The sequence below is a fragment of the Nilaparvata lugens genome, chromosome 5 (assembly GCF_014356525.2).
Source record: "Nilaparvata lugens isolate BPH chromosome 5, ASM1435652v1, whole genome shotgun sequence".
NCBI lineage: Eukaryota > Metazoa > Arthropoda > Insecta > Hemiptera > Delphacidae > Nilaparvata > Nilaparvata lugens.
The window spans coordinates 12,613,615-12,636,717 of record NC_052508.1 but is presented as its reverse complement, the minus strand read 5'-3'; the positions used below and the strand labels follow the sequence as shown (position 1 = coordinate 12,636,717).

At 34.9% G+C, this 23,103-nt stretch overlaps 1 protein-coding gene across 1 annotated transcript in view; it reads right to left on the bottom strand.

Moving 5' to 3' along the window:
* Window positions 1-23,103, bottom strand: part of LOC111055403 — a 273,287-nt gene that overhangs the window by 111,886 nt on the left and 138,298 nt on the right. Inside the window, exon 7 of the mRNA XM_039429382.1 lies at window positions 14,701-14,891. Coding sequence (XP_039285316.1) covers window positions 14,701-14,891 — 191 coding nt within the window. The remainder of the gene's footprint in view (window positions 1-14,700; window positions 14,892-23,103) is intronic.

The window sequence follows — 23,103 nt, the reverse complement described above, 5'->3', positions numbered from 1 at the left end:
ATCCAATTAATCAATCTGATAATCTAGTTTCAGTTGTTATACCGTGTGTCTAGTTAATAGATATTTTGGACTCAAAATTGTACAAAAATTTGATGTCTAAACATAACCTTTTTTTTGACAATTTCTATCTAAATTTGGGAAAAGAGCAGTTTTGGGCTTTAACCCTTCTGTTCCTTCCCCAATCATTCATAGTTGAAAATGATATTGTATTTATCAATGTATAAATAAAATACCATTCTAATCATCTATCAAACTGAAAGATCAGACATTGAGCAATAGAATAGTATAGTATGGTGAAGCCATACGATTGGCCATTAGCTGTTGACCAATAGAAGTTGAGCTCTACTGTTATTGGCCGAGACTAGACGCAAACAATTACTGACCATATGTGGAATACTTGAGTGTATGTTGTTTAAAACTATGACATTAGAGCTCAACCATCATTGGTCAACAGTTAATAACCAATTGTAGGACTCCACCCATATACTATAGATCAATACTGCTGTCTGATTTTCAAGCTGTCAGTTCACCAGAGATTAATGATAATAGTGTAATAACCAAAAACAGGATCTCAAATATTGTTTTAATGAATTAATTTGTTATCTCTACAGTAACAAGTTGTTTTCATCCAATACGGACATCTTACCAGAAATATCACCTTCACAACAACACATGTATGTTATAAAATATAGATTTTTCAAGAATGAGGATTGTTCAACTCATCAATCATGATTACGTCAACTATCATCACTATAAATAAATTAATGCTACATCACTACAACATGTAAATACATCGTTATAACATCCAACTGGCTTAAGGTGCGTACAGATATACGTGCCGCGAACATGAGCAATTCACTCTTAATCAGCTGACTATATCTGTATTTTTACAGAAACGGTAAGATAAAGATATAAAATGCTTGGCATCAGCTGATTGTGAGTGAATTGCTCATGTTCGCGGCGCGTAAATCTGTAAGCACCTTTATATCAATATTGCATCTCGATAAAAGACCTACACACCATTTTCACATCAAATTGATTCATTATTACTGAATCAACTTGAATTACATTTTCAATAAGAACAATTTAGTTTGGAACAAATAGTTTGAATCACTATGAAAGCCGCGATTGTTTGAAATTAAACTATATAGTTGTTGCAACAATGTTTCTATAGGCTACTCTTCCAATCATTTTCTTATAAGCAGGAATTGTTCACTTCAAACCTGCGTGATTTTTGCAACAGTGTTCGCAACTCATATTCTATAATTGTTACATCTGTCAACATTTGAAGCAATTTTCTTGCAAATAGTGCTAACGATTGTTAGCTACAAATTAGCTAACAGCTAATTGTTTGTTTGCTAATTGATTGTTTGTTAGTTAACACTGTTAGGTACAAATGTTTGCAACAGGATTGAATCCTAGACTAAAACAGAAGTTTCATTGACCTTGACACCTTCTCCATTGTAATCCTCTCTAAGTTCTGCAACAGTTGTTTAAACTTCGGATCTCCAGAGAATTGCATCTCTAATTGAAGTATTAATGGACACTGAATTATTCAGTGGCTCAAGAATCCGTTTGGTATATTGTTACTCCAACTAGTGCTAGAATATTGATCATATTTTGAGAAAATCACTCATATTATATTATGTGCGTTTGATTGACAGAGTAGGCCTATGTACCTGTAATATATTATAAATTGTGAAATTCAGCTCAAGAAATCCGTTTGGTAGATTGTTTTTCCAACTAGAGCTATAATTTGAGAAATATATTTCAGATACTCACTTATATTATGTGCTTCTGATAGACAAAATTTGAACAAGTTTCTGTGATATATTACAAATTGTGTACAATGTGAGAACACAACACAACACAAGTGATTTATCCATATTGATGTTAGATGTTCTTAGACAAATTCACGATGATGACACATATAATATTTACAAAAGTAGAGATTTCAACAAAATTCTTGTCGTGAATGAACAAATTTAATAGTACCTTGTAATATAACAACTATAATAGACTTTGAGGTATTTTTTAACCAACGCTTTTGACATGCACTGCGAAAATTTTTTATACATTTAGGTTTCAAATAAGTTCAAACACAGTACATAGAAAGTGTGGGATAATAATAAGAATAAGGTATCCACACACTAGCATGTTATAAAAGATACAAAATCTAATACTCGAATGTGTCTAGTGTAAAGGCTGCTTACGCCTCACCGCAATCGTGTTATAAGTCCCTTTACCTCACACGTGTTATAAGTGTCTCCACCTCACACGTGTTATAAGTGACTTCACCTCACACGTGTTATAAGTGTCTTCACCTCATACGTGTTATAAGTGTCTTTACCTCACACGTGGTATAAGTGTTCACACCTCACACGTGTTATAAGTGTCTACACCTCACACATGCTATAAGTGTCTTCACCTCACACGTGTTATAAGTGTCTTCACCTCACACGTGTTATAAGTGTCTTCACCTCACACGCGTTATAAGTGTCTTCACCTCACACGTGCTATAAGTGCCTTCACGTGTCGTAACTAGATACTAGTTGATAATATCAGAGAGAAACTTCAGCATAAGATGGTATCCCGTGGTTTAGATCGTTTATGTTCCAAATTTCAAGCCGATTGTTTGTTAACTCAAGTTGATTATTGTCGACTATAGTCCATTTCTGCTATTTTGGTGGAGTGAGAGTGTAAAAACGGCACAAGATTACCAGCGTCACATAGCTTCACCAAAAACAACTACTAGGACTACCGGCTTGAGTTAACATTGAAAATCGGAATATAAACGCCCTATACCATAGGTTATCTTACTGTGCTATCTTTTCTCTATGATAATTTATAGAGATGGAGTTGAATTGATGATGTAAACTTAAAGTTGAATTTTGTGGATAATGAATTATGTATTCACTATTTTACATGATAAGCACATGAGAAAAATACTTCTATATTATTGAAAACCTCAATTAAAATGAGCTAATACTTTCAAAAGTGATTTATAATTGCAACTTGGAGAAAGTTATGCTAGCTAATGATATCATGTAAGTTAGGTAAATTTCGTAAAAATTCAATGATTTATCATTTTTGAACGTAAGTATTCTATATATTGAAAATCTCTACTAAAATCAGCTGATGCTTCCAAAAGTAATTAATGATGGCAACAAACAAACAGTTATGCTAGTCTCATGCTAGCTATGATGTGAATTAGGCGAGCTTTTGATTTACCATTTTTGTACAAAAAGCAGATATTTCTCAAGAATATTTGAGAGAGAATGGAGGTTTGTATGGAAAATCTGTATCAAAAATAGCTGACACTTCTAAAAGTAGTTGAGAAGAGCATCTAACAAACACTTTTTGCATTTTTAGTGAAACTAGAAGCATCTAAAACTACCGAAACTTCTAATTTCAGGCCACTAGATTCTCTATCCTATTTCAGCAAGATCTAAATTGCCTACTTTTTCAATTTTCCTCTCACTTACCCCCTATTTGTTCTGGACCTGAGAAAATAATAGAGAAAACATGAGAACTGTGTGATAAACTGAAAAACTTTCCATAGAATAGTTATTTCTAATTTTGATTAGTCAGAACAAATAGTTTTTTAATACTTACCAAACGTGAAATGACTTCATAATACCTTTCAATAAATTTTGGTTCTCTGGTGTTCCTATCTGATTGTGGTTAAAATATCTGATGAAACTGAATATATACGATCAATTTATAGTCACACATAATCTAGAGTCAATTTGTATCATCCTTAGTACCATCATAGAGAAACAATAGCATAAGTAGATATCCCATGGTATAGGGCGTTTATGTAGCAACTTTTACTGTTATCTCAAGCTGATTACTGTTGATTATTGTCGATTTTCACTGTTTTGTTGGGGTGAGAGTGTATGAACGGCACAATATGAGAGACTACCAGTGTCACACAGCTTCACGGGAAAGAATTACATGAACTATCGGCTTGAGATAACAGTAAAAGTTGTGACATAAACGCACTATATCATGGGATATCTACTTATGTTATTGTTTCTCTATGGAACCATTTTATCGTATTAGAGAATAAATTAATATTGTTCCTATCCAATAATGTTTCGTTGAGAGGAACGATCAATTTGATCATATTCAATAATATTCGATAAATCTTATTTACTTATTTTTGAGTAGTTGTGAAGGTGTTTTTCTATTCATTCGGGTGATATCTGGTTTCTACTTGAATCTGGATATCTGGTTATGACAAATCCTTGGTTAAGGAAGTAAGTAAATAAGTAAACAAGTAAGTAAATAAGTACTGACTAGAAAGACCACATGTTGTCAAACCACATATTTATATGACTATGGAGAAGACAAACAAGTTAGTAAATAAGTACTAACTAAAAAACTACTTACTGTCGAACTACAGATTTATAACCATTTGAGATACCAGTTTCGTTTGTTAGACCTCAATCAATCTCTGACAAACTGACACTAGGGTAGAGGCAGCAGTATCTATATACAAACGGCCGAGAACCGTTATTGGAGAATGCCGTGACCTATCAAGGTGAACGTCTGTCAATGACCTTGACAAGCCCCTCCTCAATAAACCGCTAATTGGAGAGGGGCAAGTCTAGGCCAATGACAGACGTTCACCTTGATAGGCTCAAGCCTCAACCTCCACCAATAACAGTGTGTAGCCGTTTGCATAAATACTGCTGCTCATAACTCCAGTTTCAGTTCCCCAGTGATTGATTGATTGATAATGGTGTTTACCAATAAACCAGTGATTGATAATGGTGTAACAAACGAAACCTGTATCTCGATTTTCAAAAGATCTCTGGTTTGATAATACCTATTCCCACTCAGTATGGATTAATACCAAAAAATCAACTACATAAATATTCAGAGAGATGAAATGAAAATTATGGTACAAATACTATCGTACATGAATACAATACATTCTCATATCTTCCAACTCTTCATTCTCTATGTACTGATGTTCTATCTTACCCTAGGAAACAGTTCTGGTCCAATCTTTTCAGAATCAATACATCAATGTGTTCATATAAACAAATACTATCCGAAAAATAACAATAGAATTTAAGTTTCTTCGCAGCACCATTGAGTCCCATAATCAACTTCTCTTATTAACTTCCCCCATAATCAACTTCTCTCACATTATATCGTTTGCCTTGGAGCCGGTGGCGGTGGCACAGCGAGCAATCATCAAGACATGTCTCAGGCGAGACTATCGCTACCCATCTAATCTTGTTTACCAAGAGTTTCAAGTTTTTAATATTAGACAGCTTTACATACGAGTTTCAATGAATTACATATACTACAACAAACACTTCATTTTCAATAATTTAGCTCAAACTCATAATACAAGAAATCTAATTAACTTTGGTATTGCTCATCCCCGACTCCTACATAACTGCTTTAAAAATAATAGTAAATACATCTGTCATATATTGTATAGAAACGTTTCCGATCATTTAAAACAGTCTGAAAATCACAGTATTAACACCTACAAGCAACATTTGAGTAGATGGTTATTAGAAATTGGCAGGGATGCTGCAGAGCAACTGATTCAATCCGCCTTCAGAACTTGATCTCATAGTGAATTTGCCATTTATAATGATTAGTATAGCCTTTAAGCTACTATTTATATATTTGTCTGTATACATATTACCAGTATGGAATTTCATTATGTGGAATTTATATTCTTGATTTACTGATGAATGTTAGTAGACTCAATTACAATAGTTTTAATTATAATATGTACAAAACATGAGAACATAATCTCAACTCAAAAGAACTCACTCTCCAGTCACAGACTCAAGTCTTTGTGGAGAGTATTCACTGTTAAATGTGTAAATGAACTTTATGAATTTGTATTATGTTTTGTGAATGAAAAGCTATTTGATTTGATATGTTATAGGTTTCCCAAGTCAATCCTGTACTATCGGAAATTTACATTTACATTTACATTTATTACATTCCTCAATCACAACATCAAATTAATGAATGGGAGAGAATCAACAGGAGAATTCCAAAACTGTTCCTCTCCCTAATTTTGATAAAAATAGTCCAAATGAGGTTATGAAAACACTTTTATAAAGATCACAGAAATTTACAGTCCAAATAAACATTATACTAAAAATGTTGTATCTCGGTTGATCAGAAAGATGAAACAAATTATTATTACACTTGAAAATTCATTAATAAATTGAGGAGTCAACCCACATAATACAATTCTCCAACTCATCCTGGTAGTTTATGTCATGATTTTATTATGTGAAAGCTATTATCTTATCAGAAAATGAGGAAATTTACGTAAGTTATAAGTTATGCTTACTTATAGCGCATTGTATGAGAATAGTTGATGTGATGATAAAACTGGGAAATTCAAGACACGTAGCGTAGCTTAAACCTTCTTCTTCTCCTTTCACATCCCATTCTCTTTCTCCTTCTTCACGTACTTCGGCTACTCATTCTCTTTCTCCTTCTTTATGTAGTTCAGCTACTCATTCCCTTTCTCCTTCTTTATGTAGTTCGGCTACTCATTCTTTTTGCGAGTAAGTGTCTTTGGAGAGCCATAAACGTGAACGATCAAATGAAACTAGCTTGCCAATGCATGAGAATGTGTCTATTACAAGGACTCTCTATTCAGCAAGGAATTAGAATGGCAATTTACTGGCATTTTCTATCTAGCGAATCGCCCATTTTGAAGCTATTACCGAATTCAAATTCAAATTGAGGCTCAATTACAGCAAAAATTAGCATAATGTGGGCGCTTTTTGTTAGTTGAGAGTGGTGAGCTATTATTCTTGGAGCATGCCCTCAGTGAATCGTTAAAAGTCTACTGTGGGTTAACTTGTATCAGAATGGTTGTAATCAAAAATTGAACTAAAATTAAGAAAAGATTCTACCATGTTTGGACCAATCTATAGGTTCTGAGACTCCAATAACCATCCTGATTTATGATAATGGAGAAGTTTATGATACTTCGATCATTTGAGCCTCTTGGACAACACAGCGATTCGCATGACGTCGACGAAAGCAGGAGAATTTTCATAATCTGTACAAAATAACTTGTGACTTGGGAGGCACATGGGCAGCAGAGAAGTCATACAGAGGTAGGGATAAAACAGCTGCGAAGTTGCCGTTCTAACCGGCCAACATCCCTTCAATTTCTTGTGAGTATTCAAGCGCTCATGTTGAACTCACAGAGTTTCCTGTCTGGAATCCTTCTGTCGACTGACTCTAATCGACAAATAGACAACTGCGATCCCTCCTATGGCTCTATTCATCACTGTAATTGGCTGATCTTTCTCCATTTCTCTGCGCCGCATATTCCTCCAAGTCTGAAGTTAATTTGTCCAGAGTATAATTCACAGTTGAATGGTGTTTGAATTGTAAAATGTCCTAACTACGCTAACAATTTTTATTTAATTGAATGATTGTGTCTGTCGCCTTGAATAAGCCTTGTGAACACAAGGCTTCAGTGATTTGAAAAATATAACTGACAAAAGAAGGAAAATAGCTGACAAGTTTATCAGTTTGAAAACACATCCAACAAATCAAATACAAGAAAAATAGTTCATCTCTATTATGTATTGTGGATTCTATAAATGTTATTCAGAAGAAACTCGATTCTCAATATCAGCATACTTAGAGGAGAAATAGCTTATGCTTCATTTTATCCACAATATTAATATTTAGAGTATTGCTGGTATGATGTTCGTTTTCGATTGATATAGATTATTCATGAATGCATTTCATGATGATGAAAATATCGAATTAAAATGACGCAATCCAGTTGGAATTGAGATGTTATGCCAGAATCAAGAGCTTTTTCAATGATTGCAACATGACAAGATGCATAGTAACAATGATGAGTTGTACTGAAAATTATGTTCATTGAAAATGAATTTCGAATTATGAATAATAATTTTCATGTTGGAGGATAAATCGAATGAAAGAAAATCGAATCAGTTATTTTCCCATCTCTGTATATCCTTCTAATGACGAGAAAGTGGGTTTATACACTTATTCACGAAATTAAAAAAGCCTGTATCATATTGGAGCGTGAACCTACGCTCCATGTTTTCACGTGAAAGAGGAAACGAGGTGTATTGCAATGGTTTGAGGGTGAATATTGTCATGAGGGCGGAAAATGTTGAGAGAGGCAAGCGCGACTCCGAAAGGCAATAGAATACAAGAGCTTACTAAGGCAGTCACTCAGGGGGATGTTGGTGCGGGGGTGCACATAGGGGGGATGGGGGTTTATGAAAAGAATATGCACTCAGTGTTATACTTCTCAGCGGAGCAGAGAAGTCGGCGTATTGCTTGAGAAAGCATGTTCAAATTCTTGCCATTGTGAACGATAGCTTTTTGTGTTGCCGTGAAGAAAAGGTCTAAGCTCAGCTATACACGCAAAAGAATTATTATACAAAAGACGGCTGCATCGTTCTTGGTTTACAATATCACAGGAAACTTGGTTTGATAAATGGTCTAATTTCCAAGGAAACAATGGGAGGTTTGCTAATTTGAATTGCTGTACATCCTTCAAGTAGAGAAAAAGAGGAAAATTTGAAAAGACCTATCCGATGAAAATGTATGAGTGTCTGGATTAATAATATAGAATCACCTCTCACGTCCATATTGTGATGGCAGTGGATAAAGATAGGAGAACAGTTCAAATATAATTCAAAACTATTCCAATTTTCCGAATAAGTGAAATATTTCTTGAGTTTTTTATTTATTTTGATGTATTCTCTGATTCATTTGGAGTATAAATTCAACCTTCAAAATTATCAAATCATTATTCCTGGACCGAAAATCAAGTGACGAAGCAGTGTGTGATTACATTACCTTCACTTTTGGACAACATTAACATTTTATCGAAATTTTTGGAGGGAAATAGTACAGGCTCAGCCTAGTTTTTCCTCCAATGTCATAATTGTATTATGATTATAGTGTTATACAATGAAATAGACAGCATTGCCGATTCTCTTTCTTAATTTTGCCTTCTATAGTGGATAACTGATACAGGTATATCTGGTGTAGTATTAGCTGTTCATTTTTGTTCAGCAGGACTTTGGGTAAAAAAGCTAGACCAGACAATTTCATGAAGTCTTATATGGCCGCTCCAGTCCTCCTCTACGGAATTGAATCTTGGGTGACAACAGAGCCGATTGAGGGTAGAGTGCAGGCAGCCGAAATGAGATTTCTTCGAAGAACCAAGGGGTGTGACAGAAGAGATCATTTCAGGAATGAAGATATTAGGAAAGAATTATATATCTGCAGCATGAAAGAAAGAGCTACGGAGAATCGGCATCAATGGAGGGAGCATACACAAAGAATGTCAGCTGAGAGAATACCATTAAAAGTATATAATTATCAGCCTGTAGGCGAAAGAGATGTTGGCAGACTACGCGAGTGCTGGCAATAATAGGAATTTTTATGTTTATTTGAGTAATTGGCTAGATATGAGTCGGAAAAGATTGTAGCATAATTCTTGTTTCTAAGGAGGAGATTTTTGTTCAAAATAATCAATCATATCTGATTCATCAAGGCAATCCAATTATAATTCTTCAATGATTGAATAATAGATTTCAAAATTGACATTTAAAAATGGTTTGGACCACAATTCAGTTGGACAAATCAACAACCACATCTATCGAGATAGCTGCAAGCTCTCCTTCCCTTATTAGTCATAATCGTGTCTATGGGCCTCACCGCTTTAAAGGAAGAATTCTAGTATTGGAACATTTACTACCCACTGGATGATGAGAATCATAAAAAAATGATAAGTTGCATGAGAGAATGCGATATTACAGCTGAATATTCCAGTTTCAAGAAGAGCGGATGGATTCTATGAATCCTATTCAATAAGGATAGTTCATGGGAGTTGCATCATTAATGGAGAATATTTCATCATACGTTTTCAAAATAACAATAGTAGGGTACTCCAGTTGAAGAAGCGTATGAAGTAGCGTTGAAGTAGTATGAACGCAGGTTTATCGTTTTCGGCTCAATGAAATGAATTAGAATATTTCAATTTGAAGTATTCGCTCATATTTATCCAAGAGAATAGATTTTGATATATGTTCTGTTTCCATCAGAAGTTCATGGAAATGACATCATCACTGAGGGAAATCACACCGTACTTTTTCAACATCAGTCATAAATAAATAGTTCTATATAATACTTTCCCTATAACTAGAGGAATTCGTTGCTGGAGAATATTACAACATACTTCTACCATTACTAGAGGAACTCGTTATTGTCTAGATTGATGGAATTTTCACTATTACTTTTCCAAGATTTTTCCTTCACTGGAGATATTATTCATTACTGAAGAATATCGCACCATACTTTTTCCAAGAACAATGTAAGGCTACTTTAATTAACATGTAACACTGAAGGTGCGATTACACCGGTTTCAATAACAAAAGTTTTTACATTTTTGTTCTTGAATGATGTTAATAACAGAGGCCATCGACATAAATTTCTCTTTGCTATTGAAAAAAACTACTAGTAGTCAGATTTTTTACAATAAATGAATTATTCATTCAAATGATCAATTCATTTATTGTAAGAGATCTGACTACTGGTCGTTCTTTTTAATGGCAAAAAGTAATCTAATAATAAGCAGTTCGTGATGGAAAAAAAATTGAAGAATTCATTAACATAATATATGTTAATAACATTTTCTTTTGGCTGCTATTTTTGTTATCAACAGAAGTTAATAACTCTAAACCTTTTGTCATCAACCCTGTTAATAACAAGGAATTCTCTGTTGAGGCTGTGCAAAGGCAAAAAATAAACTCTCTACTCGTGATATATTTCAAAGTTTTTCGATTTGTATTTCATCAAGCTATCAAAATTAAGAAGTTTTCTCAGGTAAACATTTTTTTCCGATCATTACTTTTTGAGATATGAGCGCCTAAAGTTTGAATTTTTGGGACAGAACATTTCAAATTCGGTAAGAGATAAATCCATGAGATTTAGAGGATTGGTATTGTTGATCTCGTAAACAAAAATTTTCTAAAAATATAAATTTTTAAGATAGTTATTCAATTTACTAAAAATAACTTTTAGTTGAGTTATTTTTGTTAAATTGAATAACTTTTTCAAAAATTTATATTTTCAGAAAATTTTTGTTTTAATAGATTAACAATAACATGAAGAATTCATCCTCTAAATCTCATTAATTTATCTATTATCGAATTTGAAATGTTCTTCCCCAAAATTCAAACTTCAGGAGCTCATATCTCAAAAAGTAATGATCGGAAAAAAAATTCTTGAGAAAACTTTTTCATTTTGATAGCTTGATGATATACAAATCGAAAAACTTCAAAACATATCACAAGTAGAAAGTTTATTTTTAGCCTTTGCACAGCCTCAAGAACACGAACTTCTCTTATTAACTTTTGTTAAGAGAAATTTTTGACGATTCAGTCAAGTTGATAACCTTTTGCCAATAACTCGTGCTATTCATTCCGGTGTAAACTCAGCTTGATTGAACTTCTCGATATCGGATAGATTCTATGAATATGCTCCAATCCATGAGATTTCCAAAGATGCGACACACCTATGCGCCAATAACACGCGCATTTCGCTTATCAACAGCTGATGTTCAACTCATTATATATGTATTTGTACAGATACATTAAAATACTTATATAATAAGCACAGCATCAGCTGATAAAAGGCGAAATATGCGTGTTCATGGCGCATAAGTCTGTACGCAGCTTGTGAAAGGGTCAACGTGACAAAACAAATATGATTCGATAAGAGCTTTATCAACAGCATAGACAGACTACGTCAGGTTTTCAATTTTTCGAAGTTGATGAACGAGACACGGAAACGTACTTACACTTCAGAACTCGTGATCTTCCAACGTGTTCTGATGACTATCAGGATGCAGGGGGGAATGTTGGGAAAGAGCAGGGGAATGAGAGGGGGAGAGCGGGAAAATAAGAGGGAGTTTCGAGAAAATAAGAAGGGAAGAGCAGAAACACTCGTTATCTCTTAACCTTTCAACGTGCTCTGATAACTCTCATGATATAAAGGGAAATAATAGAGGAAGAACAGGGGAATGACAGGGGAAGAACAGAAGAAGGAGAGAGGATGATTGGGAAAATAAGGAGAAAAGATTCGGAAAATGAGAGGGAAAGAGCGAGAACACTCGGAAACTCTTAACCTCTTAAACTCTTAACGGAAACTCACAACGTGATAGGTAACTCTTATAATTTTCATGATAAAAAAGGAAATAATGGGGAATGAGAGGGAAAGGACAAGATAATAAGAAAGGAGGATTGAGAAAATAAGAGGGCATGATTTGGGAAATAAGAGGGAAAGAGCGGGAATACTCGAAAACTCTTAACCTTTCAACGTGATAGGTAACTCTAACTTTCATGATGTAAAGGGAAATAAAAGGGAAGAACAGGGGAATGAGAGGGAAAAAAACAAGATAATAGGAGAGGAAGATTGTGAAAATTAGAAGATTTTGAAAATAAGAGGGAAAGAGCAGGAAAACTCGGAGCAGGAACTACTAATCTTTCAACGTGCTCTGATAACTATTATGATACTGGAGGGAATAAGAGGGTGCGAGCAGAGGAATAAGAAGGGAAGAAGAAGTGAATGAGAAGTAAAGAGCAGGAAAAGTGCACTGATAGCTTGAGCACATGAAGTGGAGACAGAGTTTCATCTCTTAACAAAGCCTTACCACTTTCCCGGCTTGAGAAAGCACTTCAACCCTGATACAGAACTGAGCAGTGTATCGTTATTATTTTCTTCAGAAGCCAATAACACTCAAGATCTCTCCACTTGAGCTGGCAACTGTGCGGCATTTTCTCACCCAATAACAGCCAATGATCTCTACTTAGCTCCACATGCAGCTATACTTAGCTATACTTAGCTATACTTAGCTATACTTAGCTATACTTAGATGCTTGTTGGGCTATACTTAGCTCCACATGCCGCCCAAATTGCATTCTGTGACTTCTCATCCCTTCTACTCGTATGCTGTAATATATCATCGTAAATGCCTTACAGCAACAATAAATGCGTAGTTTGCGAGGAGACATGTGATTTGTATGGCTTTAGAATACGCATTCGGTTTATATCGCTGTGATATTTTGGAAATAGCTAGTTATGAGAAGATTTGGGAAACCTGATGCTCATTGAATTCTACTATGATATCGTTGAAATGAGGAATTAAATAATGATATCCTTAGGCTAGGTGCACACCAGTTAGTCAAGACAAGACAAATTAAATTATATTCACCAATTAACAACAGTTTTACAAGAAAATAAATAATTTGTTTTCAAATAATTGGGGTGGCTAGAAAAATGAATATTGTGCTCTAGCCACGAGTTCAAAACATTACTTACCTATAATTTAACAATATTTTAGAATTAAAACAGCTCTTTATAATATAATCCAGACCAGTACAATACAGATAGACGAATAAAAAATCATAATATACTTAATGTGATTTATAGTTAATCATATAGTATAACCAAGATACATCAAATATTTCAAATAGCACTAGAATTTCAAAACAGATTAGTGGAAATTTGCATACTTCAATAAACATATTAATAACATCAAACATATCTAAGAAAATTTGAAAAATATATTTTGTTTATCAATTGGGAATTTTAAAGTAATAATTTATTTTCACCCATTCCTTTATTGAATTGAGTTAAGTCTTTGTTATTTATGTAGTGATAAAGTCTTCCGACTGACATGATCAGACAAGGTTAGTCACAATACTTCACATAGCAGCTTGTCACGCAACTCACACTGATTAGTCATTGCAATTGGACAATGGACATGTCTTCATAACCAACCATGTAAAGTATTGTGACTAAACGTGACTAGTCTTGTATTGACTAACCGGTGTACGCCCAGCCTAACTATTAAACATTAATTCTCTATGGAGTAAAATTGGAAGATCAATTCCAATGCTAGGAGAAAAAATTTGGGTTTTAATGACTGTCATAAAGTGAAGAAATTTTCAGCAGTTTCAGAGAATGGAGAAAAATTCAGCAAATCCTCACTGAATTCTGCAATAAGGTCGCGATAACACATTTCCAAAGTCTCTGTGTGAAGTTTTGAGTCATATGCCTGGTTGCACAAACGTATGATGAATCGTAAGTTATAACTGCGATCAAATGACAGAGCCAAACCATAGAGAGAAAATATAGCTTATGATATTATCTTCTTTCCATGGTCAAATTGAATCATCTTCTATTACAATTGTTTGAATGAACAAATCATCAATTGACAAACCTAAATTACATCTGAAACCTAAAAATATACTTTCTCGAACAATAATATGAGATCGAATGAGTTCAAGTACACTACAATAACATTAATTGACAAAACCAAACCATCATATATTATCGCGAGTTTTGAAATCAACAACCTACACATACACTCACATAAACTTGTTTGAATAAGGGCAGCTTTCTCCAAAGCTGGTTCAACCATTGAACCCGTTCATTGAATGTATGGTTGCAATCATAATAATGTGTTTCAGTTGAGTAAGGTTATAGTTTTAGCTGGAATTTGAGTTAAATTTTTTTGGAGAAAGTGATCCTTACTCTATCATCACTTGATCAATAACATCATCAATATATACAAAACTTAACGACAGCAACATATCATCACTTGTTTCAAAATACGACTCTACTCACCATGCTCCATGGAGACTCTAGCCTTGTATCCGCCGAAATTATGCGAATAGTCTGAGTGAAATCGAAGTCTGAGATTGGAGTCTGATGTCTTGTGACGTAGTAGCTTTAAGCGATCCGTCCAATCACCACATAACCGCTTCGATGGCTTTTCTTTGCCGCCTTCCCAAAGTTCCAACACGTCGTATCCACATCTGAAACAGATAAAAACAATATGAAACGTTCAGCTGCTTTCTAAATGGCAGCAGATACTTTTCTGTTGTTCGGAATGGGGTTGGTCGCGTGTAGATTGCTTCCTTGGTACAGATTGTTTTGCTTCCCTGGTAGGCTAGCTATACAAGATCGATTGTTTGCCGTCCTTGAAAGCTAGTGACACACACACACACACACATCGATTATTGGACTTACGTTTTTTCCGTCCTTATAAATAATTTGATTGGATTAAACAGATGACGCTTGTCAAGCTCCGTTCAACCTGATAAAAATCATAATGATGGCAAATAATCGTACAACCAAAATGTACAACCAATGTACCAGACCAGGATGTACAACTAGATGTACAACCAAGACGTATAACCAATCGATGTGTGTGTAACTGGCTCTTTTGGATTGAACAGATAATGTTTGCCAAGCTCCGTTTAATCTGCTAGAATTCATAAAAACCGCTAAATATCGTACGATATTTATCGATGTGTATGTACTGTAACTGACTAACTCGTATTTCCACAAGAGTTTCCTAGTTCAATATCTAACGATCCTTACTGGTATTGAACAGCCCCAGTGGAAGAAGTAGGATTATACATTACTGATATTGTAATCAGGAATATGGAGAGTCATAGAGTTTCCCAAACAGGTACGATATTCATAGACGATATCGATGATATAGCTCTCAACTACACCATCTCACGATACTCGTATCACTGGGATGAAAATAGTCCAGAAGAATAAGATATTAATGATATTGTAATCATAGATATCGATATTCATAGAGTTCCTCAAAGATGTACGATATACATATAGGTAGTTCTCAAGTACACCATCTCACGATTTCACTTGTATCACTGGGATGTAAATAGTATAGAAGAGTGAGATATTACTAATTTTGTAATCATAGATATCGATATTGGAACTAACTTCTTGTGTTTCACATCTTCGAAATGTGACAGATCGCATCTTGTATAGCTGTGAATAATCATAGAAGAGTTGGGATGAATTACCTGAGGAGAATAACACTTTACCTGATAATGTAACCTATTATAGTGTTAAGGTGCGTACAGATATACGCGCCGCGAACATGAGCAATTCACTTTTAATCAGCTGACTATATCTGTATCTTACCGTTTCTGTAAAAATACAGACTATATCTGTAAACGGTAAGATACAGATATAAAAAGCTTGGCATCAGCTGATTACAAGTGGCTCATGTTCGCGGCGCGTGAATCTGTACACACTTTTATTGATACCGTTTGTAACATTTTGGAAGGAAGCTATAATCGGAGAAAAGATATTACTGATATTGTTATCATGGATATCGATATTCATAGAGTTCTCCAAAGAGTTGCGATATTCATAGACAAAATCCATAGTATAGTTCTCAACTATACCATCTCACGATATTAAGGTGGAATAAAAAGATGTTGTCAATTGCACAGAGTTTTTTTTGAGTACAAACTAGTTTCGATGCACTTGGCATCATCATCAGTGGGGTGTATATAATTATTCTGTAATTGTTTTTTATTAGACTGATATACATAATTATGAGAAAATAATACAGTCTTTGAGAAATAATAAGGAAATGATTAAAAGTTTTGTTTTTTTTTTCAAATTTAACTCTTTTCCTCTTCTTTTTTTTTAATCTCATTTCTGTTATTGTATTATAACTTTAACTTTCCTTATTTCATTAACGTTACTGATGAATATGGCTTTGATGGGGTGATTGATTTGGAATGTTTCGATACGATTGAGAGCGATGATATTTTAAATTTTGATCCTAACTCTCATTTAGATGAAGTAATAGATAATGTTGTCTCTTTTAATATTATACACATGAATATACGTAGCTTAAGAAAAAACTTTGATGAATTTGTTTATACTCTTCAAAACTGTAAAATAAAATACGATGTAATAGTTCTAACTGAAACTTGGATGACTGAAGATAATATTTTTGACTATAGCATAGATGGATATACAGTTATAGATAAGCCAGGCCAACTAAATAAAAGTAACGGTTTGTGCATTTTTGTGAAGGAATGGATTGATGTACATTATCTTGACTGTGAAAATTCGGAAGCAGATATAATCATGATTAGATTGGAAGCTTTCAGCTGTCCTTTTACTCTTATTGAAGTCTACAGATCTCCTTCTTCTAATATTGAAGCATTTCTGAATGAGTTGGACACAAGTATGTCTAATGTTCAAAAAAATGAAAATATAATCATGATCGGAGATCTGAACATTGACATTCTGCGGAATAATAATTTATCAAATGAATATAGTAGCCTATTACAAATGTATGGTCTGAGATCTCTTGTTAATAAACCTACTCGCATTTCATGTAATACAAAATCATGTATTGATCATATTTTCTGGAAAAATGTGAATTTTAAGGAAAGTCATGTTCTTAGCTCCATACAAAAAACATACATCACTGATCATTTCTGTACAACTTTTCACATAACAAAATCTATCACAAATACAAAAGAAATTAGAGAGATATTTACTAAAAAATTAATTATACAAAATTGATTGACTATTTAAAACAAGAGAATTGGCAAAATGAAACTAACTTGTATGATGAAAATTTAAATTTAGATGAAAAAATTAGTAATTTCTATGACAAATTAATATTCTACATAGAACTAACCACTGAACAGATAAAAATTAAAAATAGAAATAGACCACTAAAAAAATGGATAACTCCAGGGCTGATAAAATCAATCAGAGAACGTGACAAAATGCACAAAAAAATGAACAGTCAACCGTTTAATATGGAGCTACAAAATAGGTATAAGACTTACAGAAATATTTTGAATAAACTTATTAAAAAAACAAAATTTGATTATTACAGGACTAAAATATCAAATTACAAAGGTGATAGTAAGAAAACTTGGAACTGCATACAGGAAATTTTAGACATACAACGTACACATAAACCACCCGAAATCGACCCAGACATTATGAATAAATATTTTTCAGAAGTAGGAAGAAACCATGCAGAGAAAATCCTCAACAGGTCCACACGAAATCCAGTTAACTTACAGTATCCACCTTGTGCAGCGGCTGACACTCCAAAATCATTCTTTATGCATCCAACAAGTTATGAAGAGGTACTAATAATGATTAAAAGCTTAAAAGTAGCTCCTCTCCGGGAGTGGATGGAGTAGGCAACATATGTTTGAAAAATACAGCAGAGTTCATAGCCAAACCATTGTCAATTTTATTTAATAAATGTTTCGAGTTAGGCCATTTTCCTTCACATTTTAAAATAGCTAAAATAATTCCTCTCCATAAATCAGGTGACAAAAAAGCTCCCGAGAACTACCGTCCTATCAGCCTTATAAGCAACCTGTCTAAAATATTTGAAAAGATAATAAAAAAACGAATGGTCGAATATCTTGAAAAGTACAAATTTATTGCTGTAAATCAATTCGGGTTTCAGGAGGGTTAATCCACCGAAGATGCAATGACTGAGTTGGTTAGAATTGTAACGGAAAACTTTAAAAACAGTAGAAAAACTATGGCTGTGTTCTTGGACCTGGCAAAGGCCTATGATACCATTCCTCATAAAGTCCTTCTACGTAAGCTAGAGAGAATAGGTATCCGGGGAACGGTGTTAAATTTATTTAAAAGTTACCTGCATGGAAGAATACAAATCCTTGACTCCAGTAAACTGACATTGACCGACTACGGTCTTCCACAGGGTACAGTGCTCTCCCCGTTATTATTTTTGGTATATATCAATGATCTATTGAAAATTGACATCAATGGATGCCATTCCATCTCCTTTGCAGATGACACGGCCTTAATTTTTACTGGGTCAAATTGGCGGGAGGTTAAGTGTTTAGCCGAGGCTGGTCTGGCTAGGGTTAAATCTTGGCTGGATCACCACACGCTGACACTTAACATAAAAAAAGTGTGTACATGCTTTTCTCTCCATCAGAAAGGTCTATCCCTACAGAGCTATTTCAAGATGGTGTAAAAACTCACTCAGACTCCTGTACATATTATAATCATTATGTAGAGTTGGAAGGGTTGCAGGAGAGGGATGAAAACTGTGTATGTCAGGCATTGATAAGAGTGAGGGAGACAAAATATCTGGGAGTCATGTTAGATTCACAACTCAAATGGAACGCTCACATTGATAATATATGTAAAAAGATGAAACATATTATACATAAATTTTACAGGTTAAACGGGTTAGGTGATTTAAATATATTACTATTAATTTACTTTGCTCACGCCCAGTCAGTATTACAGTATGGCATTAGGGTATGGGGTGGGGCATTGGACGTACATTTTAACAAAATCTCCTTAATTCAAAAACACTTAATCAAAGCAGCACTTGGTCGACCCAGACGTTACCCTACAAATCTCCTTTTTACAGAATTCCCAGTTTCAACAGTTAGGCAACTGTGAAAAACATAATATTATACATAATTAAAACAGAAATCTATTTACACCTCAAGCTCGAACCTACAATTTCGAATGCAAGATAATTTTGTTTCGATAATCGTACTGTTTCCAAAATTTGATGTTCTCTTTTTTGCAATTGTTTGATTGAATCGATACAATGTTTCTTTTAAACTTGAAAATGGTCAAAGTAAGTCGAAACTAGTTGTTAAAATGTTTTAAAGTTTTGGAATGTTTCAAATAAATAGGGTTTTCATGTTATTATAATGTTTCTATTAATGTTTCTCTTCTATTTTGTTGATTTCAGGTGTCCTGCTATTGGCAGTGTGCCGTGGCGATGGTGGCAAGCTTGGGCCACCTGGGTGGCGGTGGAGGGGGTTGCCTCTGGCTGGTGCTGCTCTGTGGCTGTGTCCTCTGGTGCGGTGTTGCCACATCTCTCAGACATGCACGTCACCAGCTGCCACCGGACCAGGCTGCGAACCCAAGCCCGAAGCACACACAGGCCATTCTCAGGCGCACTCCGCCACATGATCCACTCGATGCTCGCAGGTTGGTCAATCCACTCAATCATGACTCTCCTAGATAATAAGTTCGACACTCAACTCAATTTGTCAAGTGCTGCAGGCTTGTATCATGTAGACACACCTCGCGCTTCGCGCTCGGTAAGGAAGCTTCAGTCTAGAGTTCAAACTGTTCGAGCTGCAGGGTGACTTGAAATGGGGTGATCAGGTGCAGCGTCTCTTGCATAGGATATCTTCTGTTCTCGCTGAGGTGTGTGAGGGGAGCAGTAGGGTATAATTCCCTGCTTGCGATCTATCATGGCTATCTCATGTCTGTCATTCGTTACAGTTTGTTATTCTGGGGTGGCTATGACACACACCTTGGGGCAATTTTCAGGAGGCAGAAAAGAGCTCTGAGAATAATCTTCAACCTCAGTGCACGAACATCCTGTAGGCGTTATTTTGTGAGAGAGAGTATATCAACTTTGCCAGCCATGTACTTTCTGGAGATCATCACGTACGTTGGTAAAAATTAGAGAGCATTCTCATCCGTTTTACTTGATCATTCCTACAATACGAGGAGTGGTGACTCAATCCTCGGTTACCCGGCACATAGACCAACCCTTCTAGAGAAAGGCCCACACTATAGCGCAATAAAAATTATAAATAGACTCCCCCATCATCTTAAAGATTTTTACAACTTCTCAATGATGACCGGAAGGATAAGGTCAGTTTTGTTAAAAAGAGCGCCATACACATTGGATGAATGTGTGGATGTCTTGAGGAAAGAAAATTACTTATCATAGAATTATTAGAAAATAAAAATTTCATTTAAATCAACTGATATTAATCGATTCCTTCCAGGGGGTGCTCCTAAAGGCAGTGTTTTTTCTTTGACGTCTCCTCCTTGCACTATTGTACTTTTTGTGTTTATTATTGATTGTGACGATTCATTGATGTGGAGCTTGTCTTTTAAATGCAACTACTCGAATAGATGGAATTTGATTAAATATTCAATCAAACAAGCGCTTCCCGCTTGTAGAATTGGGGCGCACCTCGCGCTTCGCGCTCGGGTAGAATGCAGCTCCTGAGCATTCAATATTGGATACAACCAATATTGCATTCAATATTGGTTGTATTGAAACGCGAAGATATCAAAATAGGGGGGAGCATGTTTGAAAAGGTTACAAGCTTCACATATTTGGGAACCTGAGTGAACTGCAGAAACTAAAAATATATTAAAAGATTGAACGCAGAATAAGGTTTGTATTGGCAACCGTGGATACTTCCGAAATTGCAAACTGCTCAATTCAAAACTCATCACCAGGAATACCATAATGAGAATTCACAGAACTCAAGTTGTTACATATGGATGTGAAACATGGACGAGGCAGCAGAAAGACTGCAAAGCGCAACTGGTGTTTGAAAGAGAGCTCGGATAGTTGGAACTGTAACAATTTACCAGGCTTCGACTGTGGGACAGGAACTTGGAACTGGAACTGGATTCAAAACCAGAACACAGAACGGGTCCATTATATTCAAAAGATTTCTATGAAACACGCTCCTTTGTTTGTTTGGAACTGCTTGTTGTGGAAACTATAAATTTATTCAAGTGCTAGCAATTATTTCAATGATTATGATCTTTTACAATGACTGGATTTGAGAATATTCAAGTAATCTTATAACTTCAAATCTTAGCAATTATTCCAATGATTATGTTTTCTCACAATGATAAGATTGGATAATTTTTTAGAAACTATTGATTGAATTTCAAACTTGTCCTGATTCTTATAAAATATCAGGCAATTTGCGAGATAATATTATGTTGGACTGGGGCACGGAGTAAAAAATAACATTACGTTTCCTATATCAGTTATGTTTCTCTTTCCTGTGTCAGCAGCTAGATCAAACCTTTTTCTTATAAGCACTCTATTCATGATCTTGTGTCTGAAGCAATTCACAGAAATAATGTCCATTCAGCAATGTAATCTCAGTAAATAACATGGAATCTTCCATTGGAGTAGAATGTACGGTAGTTGACCTACATTTCGGTGAGCTCCGGTGTTCATGGTATGTAACTACTTATCCTGCAAAATCATGGTTGCCATTTTAGACTGTGATAATATTATATGAAATTATATCAACCCAAAGTCATATTGGGAGACTGGAATTGAAAATACGAATGAATTTCTGTAGCTGAATTGCATTGTTTGCTGGTAGAAGTGGATTAAGGTATAATATGAAAATTGAGAGAGATAAAATAATGTGCCGTGGTATGATTGTGAATCTAATTCTGGAATTAAATTATGTAGAACGTTGTAATTGGGTCAACTTGGAAGATAGTAGTTATCCAGAGCAGATTCTGAATGTTCAGATAATACACTTCTCATTAGATTCAAGTCCAATTAATTTTAATTCATATGAATAATATGAGTTGAGAATATATTATGGTCTGATTGATTTACAGCATTTGATTTGAATTTCCGTTCAATAATAATAATTCATTCAAATATAATATATGGTACTAGTACTTATACGAAGGGTTCATAGAGTTATGCATGACAAGTTGAAACGCTTAGATTGTGTAAATCACTAATTTATTCAAACAATTTGAGATACTAGTTTCAATTGTTACACCATTATCAATCTTCAGTGAATTTAAAGCATGAACATTAAGCAGTAAAATATAATTATTATAGTGTAGGTGAAGCCTTACGATTGGTCACCAGAATTACTTTTTGACCAATCAAGGTTGAGCTCGACTGTCATTGGTCGATACTAAACACGTCCAACGATACCGAACATGGTGAAGAGAGAGAACCGTCAAGTGTTGTGATAGACATTCATTTAGGATAAATTTAATATTACTTGATATTTTCGATAAACACACATCTCATTTGCTGATATTGACTTAATATTGCGACAACCACTGATCTATTAAAACAATTTGAGATAGTGGTTTCGGTTGTTACACCATTAAGGTTCGAACCCACTAGAACGTATCATACCATGACCGTGCCCGTACCGACACATGCAAAAAAATATTCTTTGCATCATTTGATATGTAATGCACCCATTAGACCGTTCCGTCACCGGCCAAGCACGGAGCGTGCCATGCACGTCCAGGTCAACATTTGTCAGCCAGTATATTTTGTCTGTGACGGAACGCTCCTTGCATGGCACGTGACGCCTGCAAACCCCGTTGTAACCGCGTATGCACCGCGTTGGTAACCAGTTCACCGCTACATTCTCTTGCTAACTGACGCGTTCCCAACAA